Consider the following 21482-nt stretch of genomic DNA (forward strand, 5'->3'; position numbering starts at 1 on the left):
GGAGCACATCTACTACTGAGATCTTGGTTTCTAATTACCTTTCTCCACTAAAGGAAACTTTAGGTTTCCTAAAGAACTAAAGGTTCTTTTCAAAATGTCTGATCCTGCATTGTCTGGTTCTAGAGCAATACAAGATAAGCATGGACCATCTTGGTTGGGACTAGGAAGTAAAGATGCTAAAAAATGCAGGCGTGTCAAAAGTCAGTTTGAATAGATTCCCACTGGGGCCAAATCTGGGACACTTTCAGCACCAAAAGAAATAAAATAGATTGTAACCATTAATTAAAAATAGGACACCATGAATGCATACTTGCCTAACTTGTGATTCTATAATGATTGAATAAAACAGAAAGTTTAATGAGTAATGGGATATTTACATAGCTTCAAAGCACTTCACCTCAAAATATGTGTCAATCACAAAGGGTTAAGTATAGTCGGGAAAACTGGCAGAAAAGCCTAATCGAGTGAATTCAGATCAGTAACAGGACACATCAAAACCATGCCACCTGCGAGGCCAGAAAGCAAGCAGAGCGTCAATTCTGGGATAGCCCTGGGTTTTATAAGTACAACCTGAATCTAATCACAAGAAAGCATTAGACAAACCCAAACTGACAAAGAGATATTCTGCAAAATGACGAGCTTGTCATCTTCAGAAGTTTCAAGATATGAAAGTCAGGAAACAGTGAGGAATTATTTCAGATTGCAGAAGCCTAAGGCAATGTGACCAGTAAATGCAACGCATTATTCTGAACAGGAGGAGCCTTTTACTTTAAAGGACTGGTGATTAAATGGGGCCTGGGGATTAGATGGTAGTAAATTATCAACGTTAATTTACTGATTTTTAACGGTTGTACTGGAGCATCTATTTGGTATCTTACTCTCAAATGATTTTTTTTGGAGGGGGGGAGTAATTTTCATTGTACTTGCAACTCCGCCCCTCTAGATATTAGATTACTTTCACTTTTTAAAAGTATTTTCAAAACAACAAAGACAAAAAATAAAAAACCTAGACTGTGTATCTTATTTTAAAATTCTTAGCCGTTTACCGATTAGAGTCCATTTTGTAGCTGTGATGCATACTGTCTCCGCCTTCACGGATTTACCGAAAGAATTCTGGGCACACAAATTAATTTTGGCGAAAAATGAGGAAAAGGGAGAGATGCATTCTTGACTTTTTCTGCACTTTTCTAACTACGCCGCCTGCCGTTATCACGGGCGGCCTTCCTGCCCAGCGAGCGCGGGAGGTGCGCCCCGCCGCGCGGCTGCCCCCCGAGTCCCGACCCCGCCGGGGCCCCCGAGGCAGTTGGGCGCGTGCGACGCCCACCCCACCCGACCCCGCCGCCCCGACCGGGGGTCAGCGCCCGCGCGCGAGCCCCACGCCCGGCGCACCGGCTGGGTTGCCTCTGGCCTGTGGGAAGCGGAGCCGCGTGTTGTGGGACTTAACTCCTCTCTCAACTAGGAGACAGAATTCCTGAGTTTAAGGCATAATGTGTTCAGTGAAAATGTATATATGTTTTTAAAAAAAATTTTTTTAATATGAAGAAAAAACCGAACTACCAGGAGTGGGGTTCGAACCCACGCGGACATACGTCCATTGGATCTTAAGTCCAACGCCTTAACCACTCGGCCATCCTGGTGTCTCACTCGCTCACCATACAAGCGGTACTACACCGTCTCCTCTTCGCCGCCGCTCTTTTTTTTTTTTTTTTCCCGCCAGCCGGAGCCTGCTTTTTCTGCCGCTGCAACTCACTGTTGCTGTCGGCCGGCCGCGGCCGCCAAGGCAACTGCAGCCGAGCTCGGCGCGCTTTGGGCGGCGGCGGCGGCGGGCCAGGCCGCTCGCTCAGGCGGGCTGCGGGCCCAGCCTCTCTGCTTTCGGTTTCGAGGTGCGCGGGCGCGGGAAACAAACACGCCAGTGAACCTCCGGATTTCGCCGACCGCGTTTGGGCGCGGCGCTGCGACGCCGCCCAGAGGGTGGCGGTGGGTTTGTTTTATTCCAGGTGGGATAAACTTCAAGGAGTGGGTGGCACGGGCAGCAGCAGAGTTCGGGGACCCTCCCCACCCCACCCCGCCCCGTCCCTTTGGGCCGCTTTCCTCCTCGACAGGTCACACGCGCAGGGAGTGTTGCGGCCACGTGGGTCTGCACAGAGCCGGCAAGTGCGGGGAGCGCAGCGCTCTTCGCCCGCCCGGCTGGCTGCGGACACGGCCTCCTCTCGGGTCGCTGACCGCCCGTGCACCTAGACGTTTACGTTCTTATCTTAACTTTTCTGCAATGCTGTCCTTCCTGTCTGGGCACCAGAGCTTGCACCTGGTCCTTTCACTTCGCTTCCTTTTCCAGGGCTTTCGCTCCATTCTCCACCACCCAGGACCTGGAATCCAGCACACAGCCAAGGCTTCTGCGTTCTGGGGCGTCAGGGAGCCACCATCTGGCAGCCAGATTGTGCAGGCTGGCCGTCTTGGACCGAGAGCTTCCATCGTCCTGGAGTCTGTACACACATTCACATCACCAACTGGCTCATCACCCACTGGGTCACACGGAGAAGCCCATTGCCCTGGCACCTCCTGGACGCCTTTGCTCCCCGGGAACATTGCCATGACCCCGGGAGGCCTTGGCCCAGCCTGTTGCCCTGGTTCTCTGAGTAGCAGTCAACAGTACGGACCGCCCCTGAGAGAGCTCCCCGAGAGAGGAATGGGTGGAATTGCCCCCTACCCACTTGGCCACGTAACATCGGGGGAGATCAGTGGCCTGCGTGTACATTCCAGCCTGAACACTGTCCCACCCGCTGGCCGTCAGGCCTGGCCCTCCCAGAGCCTGCAGAGGACAGAGCCAGAACATCCTTCAGGCCGGCCCTGCCCTGCTGAGAGGAGATGAACGTGGACTCTTGCCAGGGTCTACAGGCACCAATGTGGTGATGACACACCACCCACTACTCACCACCTCCATCTCGGAGGCCGAGTGCTGGCTTGTACCTTAGGAAGCCGGCCTCAAAATGGAGGAGATTGCTCAAATGTCAGAAGGTGTTCAAAAGATGCTAGCAATCACAAGACATGACATATCCACCTGAAAGCTAGAACAAAATATAAAAAGCACCATGCAATGACATTTGTTATAACTGACAGTACTAGAGCGCAAAAGATAGTATTAAAATGGATTTTTTTAAGGTTGAAATGGCCTCATGTTCAGGAAATTGCATTTAACATAATTCTCATGGGGAAATGATTTACTCTATTTAAACTACTTTTTGCTGTGTATGTGTTTATTTAAGACGTGACATTCTTTATGCACTCTATAGTGGTTTGGAAAATATGTCCATAACTGCTTTGATACGCCTCCCTTCAAGACTGTGCTCAGTAGCTTCAGCCATGTTTGACTCTTTGCGACCCCATGGATCATAGCCCACCAGGCTCCCCTGTCCATGGGATTCTCCAGGCAAGAATACTGGAGTGGGCTGCCATGCCCTCCTCCAGGGGATCTTCATCTGCATTGGCAGGTGGGTTCTTTACCGTTAGGACTGTCTGGGAAGCCCCCCTCTGTTTAAGATATGGAGGCTAATTACCTTCTCCTTCAATGTAGGTTGGATCCTGTTTCTTTAGTTTTTAAAGGCTTATTTATTAATTTGGCTGCTTGGGGTCCTAGCTGTGGTGTGTGGGATCTAATTCCCTGACCCGGGATCACACCCCGGGTCCCCAGCGCTGGGAGTACGGATGGATCTTGTTTCCAACGAGAAGAATAAAACAGAAGAGACAGTGTGCAAGCTGGGAGACAAGGTCATCAAAAGGCAGTGCTGCTACCAGCCTGGATTCTCTCCGTCGGACGATTCCCACTGAAGGAAACCAGCTGCCACCTCCTGAGCAGCTTTCTGGAGGCCTGTGTGGTAAAGAACAGCCTGCAAGGAACGGAGGCCTCAGTCCAGTCAAGCCTTTGAATGACCTGACCCTCAGAAACAATGCAAGATGATAAATCCTTTTGTGATTATTTTTATGCAGCTATAGATAACTAATAGACATACTAAGTGGAAGTGAAGTCGCTCAGTCGTGTCCGACTCTTTGCGACCCCAGGGATTGTAGCCTACCAGGCTTCTCCGTCCATGGGATTTTCCTGGCAAGGGTACTGGAGTGGGTCGCCATCTCTAGCTTTGACAGTGTATTCACAGGTGTATATTTTGTTTCTATACTTATATCTTTTTAAAAAAATTTTTATTGGAGTATCGTTGCTGTACAGTGTGGTATTACTTTCTGCTGTAACCAAGGTGAATCGGCTACACGTGCACATCTATCCCCTTTTTGTTGTGTTTCCTTCCCATTGAGCTCACCGCAGAGCATTGAGTAGAGTTCCCTGGGCTATGCAGTAGGTTCTCATTAGTTATCTATTCTATACATAGAATCAATAGTGTGTATATGTTAATACCAATTTCCCGTTCACCCCACACCCCCTTTCCCCCCTGGGTATCTGTATGTTTGTTCTCTACGTCCATCCATACATACATCTTAAAAGAATAATCCCACTGACCCTTTTACTAAAATTGAACTTTCCCTCTTCCATTTGTTTTCAAACTCTTAGATGGAGTTGCCCACACTTCCCAAGTCCTCTCATTTACTTTCACTTTTCTCCAGAATCCTCTACTGTGGGGCTTCTACCCTTTTCTATCTTTTCAGAATGAAAACATCTTTACTAAAACAGATTCAGATTGAAAAAGTTGTATGAAGTTCAAACAATACAGAAATGAATGAAGTAGAGTGCATAACCCTTTTCCACAAGCCCTGTCATTCCAGTCATATTGAATTGGGACCCTTGTCCCTTAGAAATGCTGGGCATTTTCTGTCTCTCTCCTCCTGCTTCTTTCTGCCCAACTGTCTTCCAAGGCTCAGCATAAACCCTACCTCCCCACTACACATTGAATTGTAAGGTGAAATGAGTAAGTGTCAGTTACATTGACCTGCAAATATGAGTGTGCAAAACTTAGGAAGTTTCAAATTAGACTTTAGAAGCATCCTTATCACTCTGCTTGATCTTGTTTACTATAATAATTAAGGTATGTGATAACATTAGTGTGTGTGATAACAATGTGTGATAACATATTATTGTTAGTAACATAATTTCCTGAGGTACAGAGTTTAAATTTTTGTCTCAAAACTCATGAAATGTAGAATACACCTTTCCTATATATTAAGCTGCATATAAATTAGTCATTTTGTCTAAGGGTTGTTGTTATGACAGCAGTGATTTTTCTACAGATGAAACACAAGGAAGCAGGATGTCATAATATAAAGACATTATTTAGGCTGTGGAGTCAATAGATCTAGTTCAAATTCTGATTTTTCCCAAGCTGTGTAGACAATATACTTAACGTCTGCAAGTCTCAATTTCCTCATCTGTAAAGTGGGACTAATAATACCTATCTTAGAGAAATGTTGTGAGAATTAAGTGAAAAACCACATGGAAAGCATCTAGCAGGCTGCTTGGTTGGAAGGGGACTCCTGTGATAGTCACTGCTTGTTGCTCTTCAAACGGTCATTCCCAGTTTGATTTCAAGGAAGGAAGATTTTACCCCCTCCCCCATGAGGTAAATTATTGTTGGCCTCTTGCCAATAATTGGCCTGGGGCCGGGAATCAGGGAGAGAGTGGACCAGTGATCTAGATCTGGCTAGTAGGAGATAAGGAAAGTTGGCTAGAGCTTCTGAGAAAGGTATTCTTTCAGAATTTTTTTAAAAAAAGGGCAGGGGGAGTCTTGGGAAGTGAAAACTTGTGCTATGCCTTCCCCTTTTCTTCCTACCTTCAAAGACATGGTGTGAGACGAAATTCTTGGAACTGTGTTAACATCCTGTGGTCACAAGAGGACGAGCCTGTGGCTGAGGAGCTAACACCCATTGATGTCAGAAAGATGTGTTTGAAAGAAACTTTGCCCTTAATGACCTTTAAGAGCCACTGCTAGCCAGAAACTACCTACCCTCAATCTGTCTGTGATATGGAATAATTAGCATGCCTTGAAATACATGCCAGTGGGTCTCAGAACACCAGGATCATCGGGGAATTGGTTGGAAACACCAATTCTCAGGTCCCAGCCCAACTTCCTGAATCTGTGTCTCGGCACTGGGGGGTTGTGAGGCATGCTCAGGGTTTGCTTGTTTGTTTTAACTTATTTATTTTTAACTGGAGGATAATTGCTTTATAATGTTGCATTGGTTTCTGCCATACATCAACATGAATCAGACATAGGTAAACATATGTTCCCTCCCTCTTGAATCCCCTCCCACCTCCCACATCATCCCACCCCTCTAGATTGTCACAGAGCCCAGGTTTGAGCCCCCTGCGTCTCACAGCAAATTCCCACTGGCTGTCTGTTTTACATATGGTGATGTATGAGTTTGCAGGCTACTCTCTCAGTTCATCCCACCTTCCCGTTCCCCCACTGTGTTCATCGGTTTGTTCTCTATGTCTGCGTCTTCATTGTTGCCCTGTAGATAGGTTCATCAGTACAATCTTTCTAGATTCCACATATATGCATTCATATAGTAGCACTGTTTTCACCATAGGGTTTCTGCCAAAACCTTCCTAAGGGCTAGACAGTACATGTAGGACACTTGAAGGGCTCTACAGTATTCCCCCAAGGTCAAGAATCCATCCTTGACTGATTCCCCATTACAGGCATGACTCTTATCATTTATCTTTTCTCCCCTAAGTGAGACTGTCTCCTGAGAATGCACTTGCTATCTTTCTGTATTTAAATAAATATATAAATTACTGTGTAGAGCCCCAGAGCTGCCTTCTCTCTAGCTGTGTCTTGCCTTTGATAGAATCTTCACTTTCACCTTCCCCGAAATCTCTCATTTCCTGACTTCATTCTAAGACCCTTTTATTTCAACATCAGTTAAACACTTCAACTTCCAGCTTCCTTTAAACCCCTTCTTTATCTCTATAATGAAGAAATATGACCACATCATAGATTTTTAGAATATTATTGTGACGTGCCTGGACAGACATCTCAGTAACAGGATACAAAGAAACTGTAAGGGACTAAATATAAGTGTGTAGACAGGCAGTTGGTATGATAAGATCAAAAACCCAACTGCCACTTCTGAGGTGTCAGGAGCTAAAGCAGGTTCCTTCCCATGATCCCTGCACACAGCACCATCAAGGGGGTGGGTAGACCACCTAAGCCACCCACCAACGCCTGAATCTGGCCCTACCCTCACCCTGTTTAAGGGACAACCTCACCCTGCCGAGGGAGCAAGCAAGGGAATCTATTATTTGCTTTCACTCCCTTGAGCTTGCAGCCTAAGTCCCAATAAAACTTTGCATGAATTTCTTGTCTGGCCTGTTACCAATTTCTATTGATTAAAGAGACCAAGAACCAGACTGGATAACATTATCACTAAACGTCATTAACAACAGGACGTATTTTTTCATCTGAAGGTGAGAAAGAGAAGCATTCTGTTTGCTTGCAGTGGGGATTACCAAATACTTCTCAGGCACTTTCAGATGCCTCGGTGTGCCTTTCTTGTGTTGGTGACTGAGCAAGTGTGAGGTCAACCAGCTCTGACTCTGCTGAAATTGTGATGAGGTTCTTTCAGAAAGCTAAGGGCTAGAGGTATCACAAAGGGATGCAAGGTTGCTGGGACACGTGACAAGGGACGGAAGGGGAGGGAGGTCTGTACTGCCTGCTGCCCTCTGCCTCCCGGCAATGCAGGACTCAGCTGCAGGGAAGCACATTCTGAGTTTTGCATAGGACTTTTAGCCTGCCTTCAACAGGGCTGTTTACTCCCTTCTCTCCTTCCTTCCCCCTCATCGTTTGTTTTCCAATTTTATCAAAGACAAATTTTGTTTTTGGGGGCAGTGTCTTCAGATCAGTTTACTGTGAGAAGCACTTTATACTATTATCTCATTTTATCTAATTTTCCCTATATGTATGTATATATATATATTTTTAATGTTTATTTTTAAAAATTTACTTATTTATTTGGTTGTGCTGGGTCTTAGTTGTGGTGCATGGGCTCTTTGGTTGTAGCATGCGGGAGCTAGTTCGTCTTTGACCAGGGTTTGAATCTGAATCCCCTGTATTGGGAGCTCAGAGTCTTAACCACCAGACCACCAGGGATGTGTCCCATTTATATTTTAGTTCTTTATTATTTAAGTGTTATGCCTCTATCTTGTTTTCCTTACTTTACCTTTATTTGCATTTCCTTTAAAAGTATTATTACTTTTATATCTGATTGAAGTTATATTTAGTCTTAGTTTAGATTTTTACTTCACCTATATTTATGCTTTGATTCTATTTTATTTAGCTTTTAATTTTTATTTTATAGTTAAATCTAGTTATTTTATCTTGCTATAGTTCACTTTTCGTGATATTTCTATTTTAACCTGTATTTGGATTTTAACATTTTAGTTTTCCTTAATTTTCTCTCTCCTTTGCATTATTATACTTAATTTTTTTTAGGGGTATTTATTTTACTTTCTGTTTTTAGCAAGTAGGAAATACAGCCTCGGGAAGTGGCAATGAGAAAGGCCATATCCTCTGTCCCCAGGGGAGGAGAGGGACAATCTAACAAAGGGTAGGGTCTTCCTGCAGCCACTCACAATGGGGACTCAGACTATATTGGCTAGATATTAAAGGGCACAGTGAACTTAGAAAATGTCATACGAAGGGACACCCAAATTATACATCAGATATATGTTGGGTGACCGTACAATTTATCATCCACACTCAGACACTTGTGAAAGTGAAAGGAGAGCTATTAAAAGTTATGCTGGATGACAGATCTGCAAGAAGCTGGTGCTAGGCAACTTACGTATTTGAAAGAAATAGGTATGCAAGTTTAGACCAGAATTAAATAATATCAGCTCTGCACTTAAAAGACATTTACTGAATGAAAAACTACACTGATGGTTATATAAACATAAATGTTAGTCAGTCAGTCGTGTCTAACTTTTTGTGACCCCAGAGACTATAGCCCACCAGGCTCCTTTGTCCATGGAATTCTCCAGGCAAGAATACTAGAGTGGGTTGCCAGCCCCTTCTCCAGGGGATTCCCCAAGCCAGGGATGGAACCTGGGTCTCTTGCCTTGCGGTCAGATTCTTGACTGTCTAAGCAGCCAGGGAAGCCCCTATACAAACTTAAATGTAAATCAAAACACAATTCCTGAGATGTGAAACTTTCTTGTTGTGTCACTTAGAAAAATCCAGACAGAAAATTGTAGCTGCCTTTACAGTTCAAGTATCTCGGGTGCATTTTGGATTAAATTAACCACATGTGCGTGTGTGTGTGTGTGTGTGTGTGTGTGTGTGGTTAGTCGCTCAGTCATGTCTCTTTGGAACCCTATGGACTGCAGCCTGTCAGGCTCCTCTGTCCATGGGGATTTTCCAGGCAAGAATACTGGGGTGGTTTGCCATGCCTTCTCCAGGAGATCTTCCCAACCCAGGGATCAAACCCAGGTCTCCCACACTGTAGGCAGATTCTTTACCAACTGAGCCACCAGGAAAGCCCACATTAACCACATAGTAACCCACAAATATTCATCTTTTTTCAAAAAGTATAAACAGCAATTCTTTACTTTCTTTTTTTGTTGTGGACAGAATTGAATGAAGGCAATTCTGATGTTTTGCCTCTAGATATCTGGGAGGTGATGATTCCATTAACTGAAGGAGGTCCATTGGAGGAGAAAGAAAGAGCTGAGTTTGAGGAACCCTGGAACATTCAGGAAGGGAATTCAAGTAGACAGTAGGATATAAAAGTCTGCAGTTCAGGCGACAAGTCCAGGTTTAAGATAGGGATTATTGAGTGAATGGCTCAGGCAAATGTCTGAGTGGCCCACGGTGCAGGCAGAAGCACAGGCTGGCAGGAGGGAGGTACCATGGTGTGATGTCTAGTGATCCCAGGATATCCTTGAGCAGGACCCAGTGCAGTCGTTAGGAGTTCACCCTTGCTACTCAAAACCAGTATTTCCCACAGGTGAGCATAGGAGCGGTCTTGCAACCAGAAGAAAGACTCTAACTTGGGGGCCGCCTGCTCAGGGGAGGTGGCCCACTCATGCTGAGGGCACCAGGATGCCTTGAGTGCACCGAAAACTGTTTGCTGCCTCCTCGTCAGGCAGACTCAAGGGAGATGCTCGAGTCATCAGCAAGCAGCCTTCTCTACACAGAGGTTTGAGAATTATCACCATAGGCAGTGAAGCCATGGGATGAATGAGGTCACCCACAAAGAAGGTACAGAGAGGAGAGAGTCAAGGGGAGACCCCCTTGGCCATTTCACATGACGGTGTGTAGGCAAACTCATCTGACCCACTACTCTGAAAAATATATGTGGTACCTCTGTGTTCTTACGCTGCCAAGCCCTGGGGAGCAGTCACTTCCCTCCCCCTTCATTCTTAGTTGCCTTACTCATTTGATAATTTAGCTGTGTTGTGTAGCTATGGAGAAGGCAAACGCTGTCAACTAAGCCCACAAGAGCATGGCGTTGGCAGATCACAGCCTCTTTTTCCAGTCAAATAAATCAGATGAAATGGTAATATAAATCTGAATGCATGAATATTTCCTTTTGTTTTGTTTTATTTTAGCAATATTTTTTAAGAAGGTAATTCAGTTGTTCAGTTGCTACATGATGTACCTTTAATCCCAGGAGTTACTGTTTAAGGTGTAAACTGAAGAATCTATTTTAAGTGTTGCAAAAATTTTGAAAAGGGAAATATACATATGTATGTATTATATATTTTATCACATATATACATACATATAAATTTTCTTCTGAATAAAAAAGCAGACCAGGTGAAGAAACAATAGACTAAATGGAATTAATGGCACCAGCCTCTCCCAGAGTTATTTATTGTTAAAGAATAATGTAATAGTAGGATAAAGAGAGTAGTGACAATCATATTTTATCAAACTTCGAGGCACAGTTTTTTCGTTTTTGTTTTACAAAAAATGTGAAAGGAAAATAAATTAATATGCAAGTGAGTATAAAGACTCTGAGTTATCAGAAATTTATGAAAGCCTTTAGGAGTTAAGAGGAATTTCCAAAATTTTCAACGCACTTACTACACTGAATTTAGGTTAGGTCCAAACAAAATTATATTCTAGAATGTTATAGTACATAATTTAACCAAATTATACTCACAGGGCATACACAGAGGAGAAAAAAAGAAGTTAACCTACCAACTTCTAGTTGAAACTATTACCCCTGTTGACACATCAGCCAAGTAAGTCGTTTGCTCAGAATTTCTATTTCTTAGCACACAGATGAAAATCAATCAGGTTAATTCACTGAAAAGTCTATGTTTGTATTTTCATCTTCCCCTTTCAACTTCTTTCCATTTCAGCCATGTCCCCTGATCCTCCTCCCTTTAGGGTGTCCAGGGTTATCTTGCTTTCTGATTCTAGGAATAGGTCATCCTTCCTTCTTCCTATTTTAAATATCAAGTTCATTCATACCATTCACACCATTTCTTCCAAAAATATTGATTTTAAGCCTCTTGTCTCTTATCAAGAAGGAAAGGATTTCTCATCACCGTTTTTATATTCCCCAGTGTGCTCTGCCAGTCATATCTAATATAACAGTGAAATTCTTATCAGTGAGAAGGGATGCAGCTTTCGCTAATAAAGCTGTGGTTTCTTTTTGGAAATGAACACTTGTTGCAAAGTTATTCATGTATTGATAACACCCAAGGCAGGGTGCCAAACCCAAGAAGCTCCCCTGCTGAGGAGTCCCAGCATTGAAAGAACAGGCACTTTGCTTCATTTGCCAGTGTTACTTTCTCCTGGGCTGGTGCCTGTTTTGACATCTAGCCACCCAGTGACATTTCTTGTTTGACAGGTTTCTTCCATGAACCGGATTACCAAGTGTGATGAAAATCGCAAAAGAGAGGCTCTGTAACCTCATCTGTTCCCTTTTAAGGGTGCTTTAGACCAGGGTAAACCACAGGGCAGGGCGAAAGAATGAACTGGTTAAACATTCCTCGCTGCAAGAGAAATTCCTGTTCTGTCACATGCAGGCTAAATCATTTCTTTTTGTCTAGGCGTGACATTCCTCCTATATCCTCTCTAACCGTTGGAGATTCTTTCCGTGATTTGGTCCCAAACTGTCTTTTGAAAGTGTTGGAGCACCAGCTGCTGGCAGCTGGGAGAACATTAACAGTAGTTCTGCCAGGATGGTTTCCAAAGGTGGAGAGTGAGGCCTCGTAGCCCAGACGAGCTCACAGCTCAAAGGATGGGCGGTTTGGGGTCCTCCAATCTCTCCTTGATCTTCAACTCCTACTGCAGAAGGAACGGCCTTGCCAGTTATTTCTCTGCTCAATCCTCCTGCAGTTGAACATTTTGCACTGGACAAGTATTATGGATCCCTAAGGATGTATTGGGGTGTGGATGTAGCCTGACATACTTAGGAAAATGGACTGATGCATCTCAGGGCAGCCTCATAAAAAGACCTCAGCGACTGGGGACAGTTTAGGACTGATGCTCAAAGCCACTACCCTGAAACACAGCCTTTTATGACCAGATTTTTACACTGGTATTGAGAGAGTCATTTCCTTGGCAGGTTGATAAGAAGTCTAGGGGTCCCCAAGGAGAGAGGGGTCTGGAATTCTCAAGGATGAAGAAAGGACAAACTTTTTTCCTCTACATTCCTTATGATTATATAACAATAATGTATCCTGCCTAAGGACAGTCTCTGGATTAAACCTTCTTGCTAATCCTGTTATCTTAAAATGTAAATTATGGGAGTAGGTCTGGTGAAAGTGAAGTCACTCAGTCTTTGAGACCCCATGGACTGGGGCCCACCAGGCTTCTCCGTCCATGGGATTCTCCGTCCATGGGGTTCTCCAGGCAAGAATACTGTAGTGGGTTGCCATTTCCTTCTCCAGGAGATCTTCCTGGTCCAGGGATCGAACCCAGGTCTCCCGCATTGCGGGTAGATGCTTTAACCTCTGAGCCCCCAGGGAAGCCCAAGGTCTGGTGAGGTCTTTACAACCTCCAGATGTTCTTTGGATTCATTGGAGAGTATATAACTCCATTGCTAACACTAGCAAGTGGGTACTGTTTTTACCCCCTTCTGATGCCTATGTCAGAAGCTTTCTCTATCTCCTTTATACTTTAATAAAACTTTATTACACAAAAGCTCTGAGCGATCAAGCCTTGTCTCTGGCCCCGGATTGAATTCTTCTCCTCCAGAGGCCAAGAATCCCGGCGTCTTTTCGAGGGTCAACAACAACCTTTCAGTATCTTGTGTAAATGACCCGACTAGATGCCATATGAGAGAGGACTATGTATAGCTGAAACCTGAGCCAACATATTTTGTCCACAATTTAAAAAAACATTTTAAAATGTATTTTATTGACTTTTGGCTGTGCTGGGTGTTTGTTGCTGTGTGGGCTTTTCTCAAGCTGCAGCAAGCAGGGGCTCCTCTCTAACTGCGGTGTGTGGGTTTCTCATTGAGTGGCTTCTCTTGTTGGGGAGCTCGGGCCAAGGGTACAGGCTTCAGTATCTGGGCTCAGTAGTTGTGGCACATGAATTTAGTGGCTCCGCAGCATGTGGAATCTTCCTGGACCAGGAGGTGAACCCGTGTCCCCTGCATTGGGGGGTGGATTTTTAATCCCTGGACCACCAGGTAAGCCCTTGTGCGCAATTTTAAAAATAATCTTTGTTTGGCTGAAAGAATAAAAAAGAAAACAAAAAAAGTCCCTTCTTAAAACTGAAATTTAAAACTTAAGTTTTACAGCTTTCTTTGCAGTCCACCTTAGTCTGTACCTTTAATAAGGTACAGAGTCTTCCTGGTCTCAATTTGACCCCAATTCTGCCGACTTCAGTCCCCTGAGGCAGACTTTCATCCTCTCTCCATGAAGTCTTTTCGGACTGACCATTCTCTGGGATGATCTGCTTCTCCCCAAGTAGCTTTTTCTCCAGTCTTATTTGTCTTCCTCTCACCAAGACCTACCCCGGTTCCCAGGACACTGCCCCTACTCTGGCCCAGCACCCAGCATAGGATTGCTTCTTAGTTTCCACCAAAAAAAAAAAAAAAAAAAAAATGAGAAGGTAATATTACTTCACAGAATTCTCATGAAAAGAATGAAATCAAAGCATTTTATAGGGGAGTTTCCTGGTGGCCTAGTGGTTAGGATTCTGGGCTTTCACTGCTAGGGCCTGTGTTTGATCCCTGATTGGGGAATTGATAACCCCCCATGTGCTCAGCCAAAAAAAAGTATTATGCCAACAGATACTGTTACGGGCTTTTCCTGATGGCTCAGATGGTGAAGAATCCACCTGCAATGCGGGAGACCTGGGTTCGATCCCTGAGTTGGGAAGATCCCTGGAGGAGGGTATGGAAACCCACTCCATTATTCTTGCCTGGAGAATCCCATGAACAGAGGAGCCTGGTGGGCTACAGCCCATGGGGTCCCAAAGAGTCGGACACGACTGAATGACTGCACACAGCACATTGTTATGCGTATAAAGACATCTTGTTCATTCTTCATAACACATGTTGCTAATAAAGAGACTCAATTTTTTTTTGATGGTGCAGTTACATTCTAGATCCTATTTCTTTTCCATTTTGAATAGTCCTATCTTATTAAGTTCAATGATTTTTAATTCTGCTACCAAAAGTAAGTCAACTGTTACTCCGATTATAAATGCATGTTTCAAACCATCACCTTGATTACAAATGGGAGACTTGCATGCTGCAGTTTGAAATACATTATATATTTTTTTAAATCGGAGTAGAGTTGTTTACAGCAACACGGCCGTGTTAGTTTCTGCAGTACTGCAAAGTGGATCAGTCACATATACATGTATCCACTTTTTTGGACTTCCTCTCTATCTAGGTCATCATAGATCACTGAGTCAAGTTTCCTCTGCTATGCATAGGTTCTCATTTTATCCATTAATACTTACCTTTCATATTTTGAAGAGAGAGTTCTGATAGTATTAATAGAAAGTAGAATGGCAGAATTTATAGAGAGAAACCAAGACTACGGGTACCCTATTTTATTACTTTTAAGCTATGCACAATATTCAGTAGTTGCCTGTCAAGATAGCAAGTTTATACTGTTTACTGTATACGTTTAAACTGTACAAGTTTAAACTGTTATACTGTTTATAGCAAGTTTATACTGGGCCTGAAAAATCTTTGCATGTGACATTTAACTACAAAGCATTGGAACTGTTTTTAAGTATATCTAAAGCATTGACACAAGAAGGAACCCTATTTTCTTTCCAAGTTGTTATCTTGAAAGACTATAAACTGACTCTTGTGATGTCACAGTTCAAACATTTTAATGTTATTGATCAGCTTTGTAAAAATTCTCACTCTTTTTATCCTGGATACTGATGCATCCAAGGTGAGCATCTTTCCTATTATTTACATTTCTGGAGTTGTCATCCTCTAGAGTCTGCAGCTGTGACTGTGGTTTTTGGCTAGTTAGGAGTCACTTCATATGTTAAAATAGCTTTAAGCTGGCGGGGGTGGGGCACGGTGGGGGGAAGAAGAGGGTGGGATGATGAGAGAGTAGCGTTGAAACCTATACATTACCACATGTAAAACTGATAGCCAGTGGAAGTTCAATATATGTTGCAGGGAACCCAAAGCCAGTGTTGTGACAACCTTGCGGGGGTGGGATGGGAAGGGCAATAGAAGGGAAGTTCAAGAGGGAGGGGACATGTGTATACCTATGGCTGATTCATGCTGATGTATGACAAAAGCCATCATAACAGTGTAATTATCCTCTAATTTAAAAAAATAAAATTAAAAAAAAATATAGCTTTAAGGGACTTCCCTGGTGGTCCAGTGGCTAAGACTTTGCACTCCAAATGGAGGGGGCCCAGGTTCAAACCCTGGTCAGGGAACTAGATCCTGTATGCTGCCACTAAAGGTCCTGTGTGCTGCAACCAAGGACTGGTGCAGCCAAGTGTTTTAAAGGAAAAAGGTTTTTAAAAACAGCTTTAAAAGATTTTTACCTTCAGCCCCTGAAGGATCTATTGTTCTTTGTGATTGGTTCTCTCATTTCATACTGAAGTGACACAGTGCATGAAGTTTCCAGGTTTGCCTCAAAGTCTGCTTCTTACCCACAGGCAACTTTCAGAGTTTACCAAGTGAGCATCACAGGATGAGGGAAACCCCACTCTCAGCACCTGCTCATGGCACTGGAGCCCCCTTTCGTAAGGAAAAAACCAGCATTCCACCCACCCCAAGGCAGGGCAGTCAGAGTCGGGAAGGGCTTTGAGGAAATAGGGTGGGATGTGGGAAAAGTCTTTGGTCTATTGTGACCTGGCCTCCACAACTGAATTTTCTGGGACTTTCTGACTCATAGCTTGGAAGGATCAGGGGAAAGCACTTGTCACATGGAGCAGAACAGCTGCTTCCTGCTTAACATTTTTTGAGTGGAACATCTAATTTCATTTTTGTAACATACTTGAATATAAGAAGGCATGAAATGCCACTAAGAAAACAGCTCTTTCATTGTAAAAAAAAAAAAAATGTAAACCCTAATATTCAAAGAAGATAAGGTCTTGGTTTCTTTCTTCTATTTTATTAAAGATTATTAACAGAAGAATGGAAGTTTAAGTGTTATTCGCTCAGTCGTGTCCAACTCTTCATGACACCATGGTTTGTAGTCCACCAGACTCCTCTGTCCATGAAATCCTCCAGGCAAGAATATTGGAGTGGGTAGCCATTCCTTTCTCCAGGGAATCTTCCCAACCCAGGGATTGAACCCAGGTCTCCTGCATTGCTGGCAGATTCTTTACTGGCTGAGCCCCCAGGGAAGCCCTTATAAGCATGTATTTTTTTCTCAGAAGTTAATAGCTATTAATTAATAGCAGCTCTATCAGTCTACAAGAAAGTTATGCAGTAACAATAATGAATATAGTATTTAGCATGTTCCAGGCACTATCCTAAGTACTTTTACATATTTAGACATTTACTTCTTCCAGCAACTCTAGGAGGTGGGTCCTATCATATCCATTTTACAGATAAGGAAACAGGCACAAGTCATATGGCTGGTATGTGGCAAAGTCACGATTTAAACCCAGAGAGTGCAGTCCTGAATCTGTGTTCTTTTCTGCTATGCCACAGCTGGATAGTTACTGAAGAGCAGGAAGAAAAATTCTTGCCTTTTCAATAAGCAACAGTTCACAAATCTCTGAGTATATTAAAGTGAAATTTTTACCCAACTTTCCAATGTGAAAAATTTTTTAATACACAGAACCAGCAAACTCCTTGACTTTCAGGAATGGTTCCAAACAAAGAAAATGCATTATGGGGTAAACTCAGGAAGTATTCTCTCTTATGGGAACTAGTAATAGCTCGTGTCCTATATTTCCAGTATCTCTTCACTACCATGGAAGACTTAGTAATGGAGCTGTGTGAACTTTTTGTTTTTTTTTCAGAGAAAGGGAATTGGGTCAAAGGTGAAACATATCATCCCTGGAATTAGCTGAGAAAGAATTGGGAGAAGTCTAAGTCCAGTGGGACTTGGCTTCCACAATTCTCATATTTAACCATGAAATTAAAATTAGGAGCAGGGCTAGATTTCATGGTCATAAGCAGATTAGTTAGTGAGTTTCAAAGAGTTCAGATATTCCTTCTACTGCTTTTAAAATTTCACTGTCTGAAGCACCCGAGAATAATGACCACTGAATAAACCCTCTCATCTATTAAACAATGAGTAGAAAGAGTTCAGAGTTGATTCATAAAAAAGACAAGAAACATGGTGAGTGTAGGTAAGGATATTACAAAGTTTGCAAATGAAACCAAATCTCCAAAACATGATGACTTTGCTAAATTATTACTAATAACACAGGAGAGAAAGCAACACAATCCCTTGTGAATTCTTTTTCATTCTCCCCTCCCCTATTCAGAGGTCCATTCACCCGTTGCAGCCTCAAACAAGGTGGTAGAATTTTTAAAACAATAATTGAAAAGTTAGACTAAGATTCAAATGGTCAGGACACAAATACATAAAAAGCATGCTTATAATGTAATGTTTATTTAACTTGAAAAACAAGCTTTATTTTAAATTACTACATTTCAACGCACAAAAGGAATGGGTCATAGTAAAACAAAAGTAATTATTTCTCAGATTTTTTTTTTAATATTTCTAACTCTGTATGCATTTTCAGCATTTGATATCTGTTCTTTACCACCATAACCAACCAACTCAAAATAAACTTGGGTGGTTTTGATCCAGACTGAACTATGGAGATGCAGACAGGAGCAAGATAAACTCAAAACAAGCAAAGCAACATCAACACAGTAAAAATGTTTTTCTTGATATTTATATATCATATTTACAAAGGTAAAGCTAAACCAACTGGTCATTATGTACATACATTAGTAAATATTGGCACTTTACATTAACATATGTGTATTCATAATTATCAAGTAAAAAGATAAATTTTAAATTATTTTTATTTACGAAAAATATATATAATGTGATATACATACTTCAATTTGAGTGCTTGTTCAATACTGAGTGCTCAAAAAAGTTTGGGGGAAAAAAAATCCCATAATGTATTCTGATGGAAGACACTGAAAGTAAAGAAGTAAGGAAATAGTAAGTGTTAAATGTGATTTTAGGAAGTAGAGGACGTGAGCAGAAGATATTCATTCAGATGGGGATCGCATAGCATAAACCAGAGGAAGACTCAGAAATGGAAGATGTGCAGTTTTTCCCAAGGTCAGTTTCACTCGAAAAGGAACAGAACCGAGGTACTTTCAGGATAAGGTAAACGAACTGGAATTTTGATAACAAGTTCATACTGTGAGCCGATCCAGAATTGACTTCCGGCTAGAGGTTCATGTACAAACATGCCTTGGACAGCTACCATAGAGTAGTCACAACGTCAGTTCCTTATTTGGCTTCCTTTAAGAGGCAAGGGTGTATGTGCCCTTTAAACGACCTCAGAAAACTTCAGCCGGCATCTGTCGTAACTGAAGACTCAGCTGGTGAGATCCACCCTTGTTCCAAGTACGAGCTGGGCTGGAATTCTCACACCTCGTGTTTCTTGTTCCCTTTCTCTAAGGGCTCAGGTCCATAGTGATTAGCGCAACTCACCCCAGGACAGATGGCCTCAAAATCTACCCCCAGAGCGCTTACCTGTCCATCCCGCTCGGGGGTGGGGGTGTGGCGGTCCGGGGCCACCTGCTAGTTGAGGCAGGGGCAGCAGAAACAGCAGACCGTCCGGCAGGGGTTCTTCTTCTTGTACTGCACAGCCTTGCGCACCTGCACCTTGGCCTGCCCGGTGTATTCGACGGTCTTCTGCACGTTGAGCTCGATGACGTCCAGGGTGTCCGCCTGCTGCTCCACGAGCAGGGCCATCTGCAGAAAGAGGTCGTGCAGGTCGCGGATGCGGCCCTCCAGCCGCAGCAGCTCGCGGTGGCGGCTCTCGATCTCGTTGAGGGCCGCCCGCGCGCCCTTCACGTCGGCCAGCAGGTTCTCGGAGAACACGTCCCACTTGCCCTGTTCGAACATGTCCTCGATCTGGTCTCCCGACACGTCCTTGCCCATGATCTCCAGCTGGCGCTGGATGCGGATCTTGCAGTTCTCGCGTTGCTTCATCTCGGCGCAGTTGTACTCGTGCATGGCGGCCTGGAAGGTGCGGGCCAGCGCACTGTACTGCGCACGCGCGATGCGCGCCACGGCCGAGTGCGCGCCGTGCTGGACTTCCGCCTGCTCGCTCAGCGTCTTCATGGCGCCCAGCCTGCGGTTAATGCTCTCGCTCCGGGCCTTGATGTCCTTGCCGATCGAGTTGGTGTCCCGCTTGATGCTGCTGAGGCGCCGCATGGACGTGAGGAAGCGGGTGTTCTGCTTTCCCAGGCGCCTCACGTCGGCAATCAGCTGTTGGTTTTCCTCCTGAAGGTCTTGGATGTCTCGGTACAAGGATTCCAGGATGTGGTCGGTCTCGAACACGATGTCCTCGTGAGGCGAGTCAAAATCATCGTCGTCGTCCGGGAACTGCTGGTCATACTGCTTGGTTAACTCTGCGAGTTCTCCTAGTCGGTCCTTCATTTTGCCTGCAAATAGAAACATGGAGGTTCAACTCCTCTAGCGAGAGTCAAAATATTTGCATTGAGAGAATTAGACATTAAAATAGAGAAACATTCTGCTCACTGCTCATCACTCTCAATTCTTTACTCCCGAGTGTAGGTAACAAATGCACTACAGGAGCTAAATGGTTCACGACATTTGGCTTACGAGTGAAGGACTGATGTGACTGGGAGTCACGACACCTTTGTGTTTTATAGCTCGTAGGTATCTGCAGTTCTTCTGCAACATTGTTCTTTACGGCGTGGGACTTCACTTTCACCACCAGACACACCCACAGCTGAGGGTCCTTCTCGCTTTGGCCCAGCCACTTCATTCTTCCTTGTTTTAGCCCCTAAGTCATTGCCTGCCAGGCTTCTCTGTCCATGGGATTTCCCAGGCAAGAATACTGGAGTGGGTTGCCATTTCCTCCTCCAGGGGATTCTGCCCACACAGGGAGATATGAACCGGCATCTCCTGCATTGGCAGGCGGATTCTTTACCACTGAGACACTAGGGAAGCCCTAGCTATATGCATGCGTACGTGTGTGCGTGCGTGCTAACTCACTTGAATCGTGTGGGACTCTGCGAACCTATAGACTGTAGCCCACCAGGCTCCTCTGTCCATGGGATTCTCCAGGCAAGAATACTGGAGTGGATTGCCATGCCCTTCTCCAGGCTCTTCCCGACCCATGGATTGATCCCACATCTCTTATGTCTCCTGCATTGGCAGGTGGGTTCTTTACCACTAGCGCCACCTGAGATGCCCTTAGCAAAGATAAAGATTGTTAAATAAGTAAAATACATACTTAAAAAAAAATACATTGACACATTAATGACGAATTTCTGCCTTGATTTTCAGATTTTTTTTGATCTTTTTCTGCATTTTATTTTTAAAATTTATTTTTTAAGAATAATTGCTGTATTTTACTATTTACTGTTGAGACATCTAACAGTTTTTATTTACCACTATTTATTGTTATCTCTTGATTTAAACCTATAGCATATGTAGTATCCATTACCTGAAAATGTTGCTTTACATATCAAAGTTCAACCACTCAGATAGCCTCAGTCTACTTGCAGAAAAATAAAGGCCAATAAGAAGCAAAAAAAAAAAAAAAAGATTGTTAAATAAGGATAGTCAATTTATAGGCTTGAGACCAACTCTAAGTGTTGTCTATTCTATGTCTATTTCAGGACTGGTGAGCATCTTCAGTCTTGTACATCATAACGGTTTTTTAATGATATAAATCATGGTTTAATTTTTTATCTTAAAAACATAAAAATTGAACCTGCTTAAAGTAAAACAACAAAATGAACAAAGATGAAAATCTAATAAGGAAGCATAAAATTTGGAAGTTGAAATTTCCTTGCTCTTAGGCCCATATCACTAGTACATACTTTAACTTGAATGTTTGAGACTCAGTGCTTAAAAATATTTTGGGGGAAAATCCCAAAATACAAGCTAATGAATGATA

General features: G+C 43.5%; 1 protein-coding gene and 2 non-coding genes across 5 annotated transcripts in view; 1 reads left to right on the forward strand and 2 right to left on the reverse strand.

Moving 5' to 3' along the window:
* Window positions 1–1554: 1554 nt before the first annotated feature.
* TRNAL-UAA (transfer RNA leucine (anticodon UAA)) lies at window positions 1555–1637 on the reverse strand. Its single transcript has one exon. It is a non-coding gene; the product is annotated as a tRNA-Leu (tRNA).
* Window positions 1638–15754: 14117 nt separating this feature from the next.
* Window positions 15755–15827, forward strand: TRNAW-CCA (transfer RNA tryptophan (anticodon CCA)). Its single transcript has one exon. It is a non-coding gene; the product is annotated as a tRNA-Trp (tRNA).
* Window positions 15828–16590: 763 nt separating this feature from the next.
* The window catches only part of STX11 (syntaxin 11), a 38873-nt gene continuing 33981 nt past the window's right edge, over window positions 16591–21482 (reverse strand). For 2 of the 3 annotated variants that reach the window (XM_065931209.1, XM_065931210.1), the window contains one exon: window positions 16591–19995. In XM_065931209.1, the coding sequence (XP_065787281.1) occupies window positions 19127–19990 (864 nt within the window). In that variant the 5' untranslated portion in view covers window positions 19991–19995 and the 3' untranslated portion in view covers window positions 16591–19126. The remainder of the gene's footprint in view (window positions 19996–21482) is intronic. The other variant, XM_065931208.1, reaches the window with a different exon arrangement.

This window comes from Muntiacus reevesi, chromosome 3 (assembly GCF_963930625.1).
Source record: "Muntiacus reevesi chromosome 3, mMunRee1.1, whole genome shotgun sequence".
NCBI classification, from domain to species: Eukaryota; Metazoa; Chordata; class Mammalia; order Artiodactyla; family Cervidae; genus Muntiacus; species Muntiacus reevesi.